Genomic DNA, 8,847 nt, shown 5'->3' on the forward strand with positions numbered 1-8,847 from the left:
TTCTCTCTCTCTCTCGCTCTCTCTCTCTCTCACACACACACACACACATGTTCTTCTGAGATGATGGGTTGGGTTGACAGTGTGACATGGAAGCTGAGCTCCACAGAGGCCGTTCAGACATTTTGAAGGCGGCGGCCTGCTGATGACGTCATCGCCGGGCGGCGGCCTGCTGATGACGTCAGGCCCGGGCGGCGGCCTGCTGATGACGCCAGGCCCGGGCGGCGGCCTGCTGATGACGTCAGGCCACCGCCCGGGCCTGACGTCATCGCCGGGCGGCGGCCTGCTGATGACGTCAGGCCCGGGCGGCGGCCTGCTGATGACGTCAGGCCCGGGCTGCGGCCTGCTGATGACGTCAGACCCGGGCGGCGGCTTCAAAGCGTGTGAGTGGTGTCAGAGAGGCCACATCACACACGCCGCTGATGTGCAGACTGCAGAGACGGAGGCAGTAAAACCCAGATGGCGTGCAGACGCTCGGCGGCTGGAGACGGAAGCGAGCCGGCGCTTCTCTCCGCCCCCGCCGGCCGCAGCTCAGAGAGACAGCACTGTGCCCACAAGGCCGCCGGTTCAACTCTCAGACCGGCCGGAAGAGACCGAGTGGGGAATCGCTTTACTTCCACAACTAATGCCGGTGTGCCACTGAGCAAGGCATTTATCCTTCAACGGCTGTGAAGGAAGTCTGATTATTTACTGTACCACAAAACATCCCTTCTGGATAAACAGCATCTAATCCCACAGAAGAGAGAGACGGCGCCACACAACAGCCTGAGCAAAATGACAAGAGGTCCGTTTTAAAACGCTCCATGATGAGATGGACTCAGTACATGAAGTTTAACACTGTGTCCGTCTTATTATGAACATGAATATATGATCAAATCTGTAAACCACAAGTCTTTACACCTCCTGGCCCATCAAGTCACCGGTTCTTACCTGCGACACAACCTGACGTTTCCCCTCGGGGACGTTGTGTTAGAATATAACTCATGTAAAGACTATGTTTATCTTAAAAGTTGTTACGTAATGCTTTTTAATCACTGCAGACGACGCTTTATGAAAAATAACTGACAAACTTGTTGCAAGTTGTAATCTATTCTTTCTCGAGCGATAGTTCTCTTCTGTGGAGAACTAGCCATAGCGTTTAACAGGGCGCCATCTGGTGGCTATGAATGGTTACAACAGGTCTAAACTAGCATTGATTTGTACAGTTGTAATTACTATATTAAACAATGCTATACTACAGACACTGTGGGTTGTAGATAGTACAGCACTGTACAGCGGGCCAGGACATGGGTTTATAAATTAGCTTGTTTTCTGAGTTGGTCTTAAGCATGAATGCTCACTGTATGTAGAGCGATACAGGAAGTATGAATAAATGACAAACATCTTCTGTTTTCTGGACTCACCTGTATGATGTCACAGTAAATCCAGACTCACCTGTATGATGTTACGGTGAACCAGGACTCACCTGCATGATGTTACGGTGAACCAGGACTCACCAGTATGATGTCACAGTGAACCAGGACTCACCTGTATGATGTCACAGTGAACCAGGACTCAGCTGTATGACGTCAGTGAACCAGGACTCACCTGTATGATGTCACAGTGCACCAGGACTCAGCTGTATGATGTCAGTGAACCAGGACTCACCTGTATGATGTCACAGTGCACCAGGACTCACCTGTATGATGTCACAGTGAACCAGGACTCACCTGTATGATGTTACAGTGAACCAGGACTCAGCTGTATGACGTCAGTGAACCAGGACTCACCTGTATGATGTCACAGTGCACCAGGACTCACCTGTATGATGTCACAGTGAACCAGGACTCACCTATATGATGTTACAGTGAACCAGGACTCAGCTGTATGACGTCATATTGAACCAGGACTCACCTGTATGATGTCACAGTGAACCAGGACTCACCTGTATGAGTGTGGCGGAGGCCATCGTAGGAGAGGGCATGATGACAAACCTCAGCTGGCCCGGTTTCTCTGGATCGATGTCAACCATCACTTCCCTCCAGCCCTTCTCTGTTCTCTGTCAATACAATGTCAGGTGAGAATGAGAAGATCCAGTGATAAAACCTGACAGGTTTGTCCTTCATGTGATAACAGGTACTATGACTGACAGAAAGCTTTCAGTATTACCAACATATAAGAAACAGCGTGGAGTGCCTTTATGGATACTACAGCTCTCATACAATAGTTACCAACAAAAGTGTTGTATCTGGAAGCTTTTCTTCACAGTTGGTGGGCAAGAAAAAAAAGAATAACATAATGAAAGACTACCAAAGAGCTCCCCGATTAACACGAGGTGGCGCTGCACTGCGATTTTCCACCTTGATGACACTTTCTGCTCGAACATGTCTGTGAATGTTCTCATTCATCCAGGTCATGGTTATCCAAAGGAGTTGAACCAAGTGCAACTGGACTTGGTATATATCCGTGAAGACGTTTCGCCTCTCATCCAAGAGGCTTCCTCAGTTCGGGCCTCTCTGACTAGACCAAGCTAGTCGCACTTGATTCAACTCCTTTGGATTTCTGCTAGAACAAACATTCCTATTCAGTATGTTCTTATATGCAACACCTATTATGATGAAAACAAACCTGGAATTTATGGATGGGTAAGGCATCGAAAAACTCATGAGCAAGAAAGATGCTGAAACCTGAAAGAGTGGAGAGAAGCAAACTGTCAAAATCATTTGCAGAAGGCAGTCATGATATGGATGGTATGGATGATATGGATGGTGTGGATGATATGGATATGGATAGTATGGATGGTGTGGATAGTATGGATGATATGGATGGTGTGGATGATATGGATATGGATGATATAGACGGTAAGGACGGTGTGGATTATATGGATATGGATGGTGTGGATGATATGGATGGTGTGGATGATATGGATATGGATGATATAGACGGTATGGACGGTGTGGATTATATGGATGGTATGGACGGTATGGATGGTGTGGATGATATGGATGGTGTGGATGATATGGATGTTATAGACGGTATGGATGGTGTGGATTATATGGATATGGATGGTGTGAATGGTGTGGATGATATGGATGGTGTGGATAGTATGGATGATATGGATATGGATGGTGTGAATGGTGTGGATGGTATGGATATGGATGGTGTGGATGGTATGGATGATATGGATATGGATGTGTGGATGATATGGATGGTGTGGATAGTGTGGATGATATGGATATGGATGTGTGGATGATATGGATGGTGTGGATAGTGTGGATGATATGGATATGGATGTGTGGATGATATGGATAATATGGATATGGATAGTATGGATGGTGTGGATAGTATGGATGATATGGATGGTATGGATGATATGGAGGTGGCCAGTGTGACAGAGGAAGATGCAGAGGACAGGAAAATATGGGAACAGATAATAAAATGAACGGGAGCAGCTGAAAGTCGTAGTAGTCATGATATGGAGATCCAGTTAGCTTACTGATAAAAAAAGAAATTGATATATATTTTTTTTCATCAAGACAAAGTTACCAGCTGCTGTATCTCACAGAGATGCCTGTCATTTATAGTATATCTAGTGACAATGTAGTACTAGTAGATGAGCTGGTGAGGACATTACTGTTACTCCTCCCAACGCTCCTACACATGGAGTACTTTACAAAACACAGGACTTCATCATGAAACCAGGGAAGGAACCTAACTTATTAAAGTAAGACCCAAAACATTTCTCCTGAAAGTGCTGAAGTGAAAATCAACCCAAAACAGAGCAGAACCTCTGGGGATGTCCTCCAGACGGCGGTACCAGGAGATGGGGAGGCCCGTGGTGCTGGTACCACGGCGGTAGACGGACGCGTCGTCTCTGGCCGCCACCTGGTTCCTGTCGCCAGTCAGACACTGGGCCTGGACCTGGCTCAGTGCGGGACTCACCTCCACCAGGTGGACCGATACCGACACCTTACTCAGAACCGACTGCAGCTGGCTCAATACCTGACAGATGTACAGGTGGGGGTATATGTATGGTGCACACACACACACACACACACACAATTTCTATATGATTTAGGGCATGATAATAAATTCATAATTAACAAGTCTGAGACAAGACAAGTTGTTGTCCCACAGTTTCAGTCTGTATGTTTGAATAACAGTGAGTCTACAGACGGACAGTTCAGTTATAATGTGCAGTTCGGAGGACAGACAACCTACTCTGAGGATGTCATTGGCCAGCGAGCCTCTTCCAGGTCCAAACTCCACCAGCTGTAAGTGGGCAGGACTTCCTGCTCCCATCCACTCGCTCACACACCAGATACCGACCAGCTGGAGACCAGGAAACAAGAAGTTAACCCAACATCCATCATCCAAACCGCTTATCCTGCTCTCAGGGCCACGGGGATGCTGGAGCCTATCCCAGCAGTCATTAGGCGGCAGGCGGAGAGACACCCTGGACAGGCTGCCAGGCCATCACAGGGCCCACACACACACACACACACACACACACACACACACACACACACACACACACACACCTAGGGGCAATGTAGTACGGTGAGTCACCTGACCTCCATGTTTTTGGACTGTGGGAGGAAACCGGAGCCCCCGGAGGAAACCCACGCAGACACGGAGAGAACATGCAAAGGACGACCCGGGACGACCCCCAAGGTTGGACTACCCCGGGGCTCGAACCCAGGACCTTCCTGCTGTGAGGCGACCGCGCTAACCACCGCGCCACTGTGCCGCCCACACAACCTTCACCCAACATGACAACAAAATGACATGTTTAACTGGAGGCGTTTGTCTTGGGGACAGCATGATCCACAAACCGTCTGGACTGATGTGTTTCAGAACTAGAAGACCAATCATGAGGCAGACAGGCTGATTTAATAACATATTAAATGACGTCCCATTACATTCCCCTCCCTTTCTCTCTCTCTCTCTGTATATATATATTTTTTTTCCACCCTTTTTCTCCCCAGTTGTACTTGGCCAACTACCCCACTCTTCCGAGCCGTCCCGGTCTCTGCTGCTCCACCCCCTCTGCTGATCCAGGAGGGCTGCAGACTACCACATGCCTCCTCCCATACATGTGGAGTCACCAGCCGCTTCTTTTCACCTGACAGTGAGGAGTTTCACCAGGGGGATGCGGCGCGTGGGAGTATCACGCTATTCCCCCCAGTTCCCCCTCCACCCCCCGAACAGGCGCCCCAACCGACCAGAGGAGGCGCTAGTGCAGCGACCAGGACACACACCCACATCCGGCTTCCCACCCGCAGACACGGCCAATTGTGTCTGTAGGGACGCCCGACCAAGCCGGAGGGAACACCGGGATTCGAATCGGCGATCCCCGTGTTGGTAGGCAATGGAATAGACCACCACACCACCTGGATGCCCCTCTGTCTCTATATTTAACAATTATAATCATAAAAAAAGGATGATTGCATTTTTCTTGATCTTGAGTGCCAAAGGTCAAATCCCCTTTGACACCTAAGAAAAGAAAGTCATGGAATACTTCAGTCCGATTTCTACGCTGGGAAAATTGAGGTTGAAGTAGACCTATCTCACCTCTCCAAAGAGCTGACTTATTTCTGGCGAGGTGATGAAGTCTCCTTCAGGACCCAGCATGTCATTGCGTATATAGTAACCCTGAGGATGTAAAGGGGAGTCTGGGTCAGCGCCATGGCGACACAGACGGAGTGTTTCATCGTATCGACTGCAGCTGTACTGATGGAGGATGCGCTGTAGTTACCGTCACAGGGTTGGTGAGCACCTCTCTCATGTATTCTGCTACTGAAATGGGTCCGGTGGCTTTTATTTTGGAAGTCAGGTGTTGCAGCATGGAGCTTCCTGAGGAGCAGTGCCTGTTGTGTGGCCCTCTCCATCTCAGCAGCGGAGCTGGAGCAAATACACAATTTACAATGAGCAGTCATTTGAGGTGACACTTAAAAGTAATCAATAGCAAAAATTAAAATACAACAGTTTTGTATTGTTGTTATAGGAGTGTAGGCAGTCACGTCAGGTCAGTTGTCACTGGCCGAGTATGATCACATGCAGGGAAGGTGACTTGGTACGTTCCTGCTGGTTTCACACAACATACACACATGTACACAGCAAGATAGAAGTGAAAATGAAGTATAAGGTTAAATACCAATAGCCAAGTATGAAAAGTGGAGTTGAAATATTAATATCAAGTAAGAATATAATAAAAATACAGTTATGAGTGCAGTAGTAAATAATCGTGCACAGATCATGTTGTGTAGATTAATACACAAGTCAGTTGTTGCATTGGTAGGTGCAGAGGTGCAAATAGGATGAAGAGAGAGTGAGGGAAATTGTTTTGATATGTTATGCATATGTAATATGTTAATACAGTAATAATTACATATTATGTAATATGTGTATTATATATATAAATAAGATACACATATTACATAATAATATGTTATCTACTGTACTGTATATCCAGATTGACTGTCCATCAAACTGTCCATAAAAGAATTAACTTGAATCACTGGGTTTTATGTATTTATATACACACACACACACACACACACACACAGACACACACACACACACACACACACACACACACACACACACACACACACACACACACACACACACACACACACACACACACACACACACACACACACACACACACATAAAACGCAGCCACTGGGAATGCACAAGCCAGTGCATTCTTAGTGCCGGTCCCAAGCCTAGATATATGGGGAGGGTTGCAACTTTTATATCATCATCATCATCATCATCATCATCATCATCTACATATATATATCACTCTAAATCCACAAAGACACAATGTAACTCTTTCTGGCCTTCTCTATACTTCTCCATCAACATTCTCATAGCAAACATCACATCTGTGGTGCTCTTTCATGACATGAAACCATACTGCTGCTCGCTGATCATCACCTCTCCTCCTCTTAACCTAGCTTCTATTACTCTTTCCCATATCTTCATGCTGTGGCTGATCAACTTTATATCTCTGTAGTTGTTACAGTTCTGCACACCACCCTTGTTCTTGAAAATCGGTACCAGTATGCTTCTTCTCCACTCCTCAGGCATCCTCTCACTTTCCAAGATTGTGTTAAACAATCTAGTTAAAAACCCCACTGCCATCTCTCCTAAACACCTCCATGCCTCCACAGGTATGTCATCAGGACCAACTGCCTTTCTACTCTTCATCCTCTTCATAGCTGCCCTCACTTCCTCCTTGCTAATCCGCTGAACTTCCTGATTCACTATCCCTACATCATCCAACCTTCTCTCCCTCATTTTCTTCATTCATCAGCCCCTCAAAGTACTCCTTCCACCTTCTCAACACACTCTCCTCACTTGTCAGCATGTTTCCATCTCTATCCTTGATCGCCCTAACTTGCTGCACATCCTTCCCAGCTCGGTCCCTCTGTCTGGCCAATCAGTACAAGTCCTTTTCTCCTTCCTTAATGTCCAACCTGTCACACAACTCACCATACACCTTTTCCTTTGCCACCTCTCTCTTCACTTTACGCTGTCTCTCCTTGTACTCCTGTCTACTCTGAGTATCCCTCTTCTTCTTTGCCAACCTCTTCCTCTGTATACTTTCCTGTCCTTCGTCCTTCCACCACCAAGTCTCCTTGTCTTCCTTCCTCTGTCCTGATGATGTCCACACCAGGTACCTTCCTTGCTGTCTCCCTCACCATTTCTGCAGGGGCTGCCCAGCCTTCCAGCAACTCTTCACTACCACCCAGTGCCTGTCTTACCCCCTGCCTGAACTCCACACAGCAGTCTCCCTTCTTCAACTTAACCTCAAGTTAGGTCAGAACAATTTACAACGCAAAAAGACCAGACGACAGTTTTAGGGATCAGTTATCAGCAGCAGCATTCGATTCCTCTTACCTGACGACAACGGCGCAAAGGGACAAAAAAGGGCTCTGTTGATAACATTTGCTGTTTGCAAAGCTTTCATTCTGCCACGACACCTCCGAGACAACTCGGAAATAAAAGTTAAGATGCGAAGCTTACACCACCCACACTATGTCCTATACTCGACTTTATCACATTAGTATAGCTGTGAAATAATAACGAGGCAAGAGACGAGCGCCGCACGTTTTCAACTCCTTTCTTTTTAATCTCACTTCTTCATCACCCTCAGCACCGTACTGCACTCAGCAACAATCATTAGGCTACTGCGCCCTCTTGTGGCGTGGTGGTATTGCAACGCATGAACAATGAATGAACCGACTACACAACACGCACCCACACCCACGTGGGCTTCTACGTCACAGCAACCTTAAAATGTTCGACCTCGCTTTCAGCGTTAGCCGCTGGCCGCCGACGGGTCAGCCGACTTCCGGTGTAACAGTAAGAGCGGAGGGTGGAAGACAGTACGGAGACGTGGCTTTATAGCTTTAATAACGGTTCGCTTGCAGACCGGATAGAAACAAACATGCTCTCGCTAATCTTCTCTGGTGCGCCCAGACTCGTGTGAGCCGAGGGTGACGGTGTCCCGCCTCCAGCGGTCAACGAACCGCCTCATTGGATAAGCTTTTGTGACGTAGGGGGAAATACAAACAAATGATTGGATGAACGTGACCTCTGAACTCCACCGCCGGGTTCTTGACCAGTAAAATTATTAAACCTTTTAATACGATCAATTAAGATTATTTTTGGTATACGACCAAGTATTAGCATGATGTATAGCACACCGATGTGGAATATTCCAGAATCAAGCGTAGATTTTCTTTTTTTGTTGTTGTTGTTTTGTTTTTTTTGAGCGGATAACCGGCGCTGTCGCTTTCCCCTTCCGGGTCAGAGGTGGTCGCCAAATTCCACGCCGTTTCAAGCATGGCAGCGAAA

General features: G+C 47.2%; 1 protein-coding gene across 1 annotated transcript; it reads right to left on the minus strand.

The window, feature by feature from the left end:
• Positions 1-1,900: 1,900 nt before the first annotated feature.
• Positions 1,901-8,105, minus strand: ndufaf7 (NADH:ubiquinone oxidoreductase complex assembly factor 7). The gene is made up of 7 exons (XM_056294236.1): positions 7,888-8,105; positions 5,735-5,880; positions 5,551-5,631; positions 4,198-4,308; positions 3,765-3,978; positions 2,605-2,663; positions 1,901-2,035 (listed from the first exon to the last, which is right to left on the minus strand). Exons 1-7 carry the CDS (start codon positions 7,955-7,957, stop codon positions 1,901-1,903), a joined length of 816 nt encoding a protein of 271 aa, XP_056150211.1. The 5' UTR covers positions 7,958-8,105.
• Positions 8,106-8,847: the final 742 nt, after the last annotated feature.

Source organism: Lampris incognitus, chromosome 15 (genome assembly GCF_029633865.1).
Source record: "Lampris incognitus isolate fLamInc1 chromosome 15, fLamInc1.hap2, whole genome shotgun sequence".
Classification (NCBI taxonomy): domain Eukaryota; kingdom Metazoa; phylum Chordata; class Actinopteri; order Lampriformes; family Lampridae; genus Lampris; species Lampris incognitus.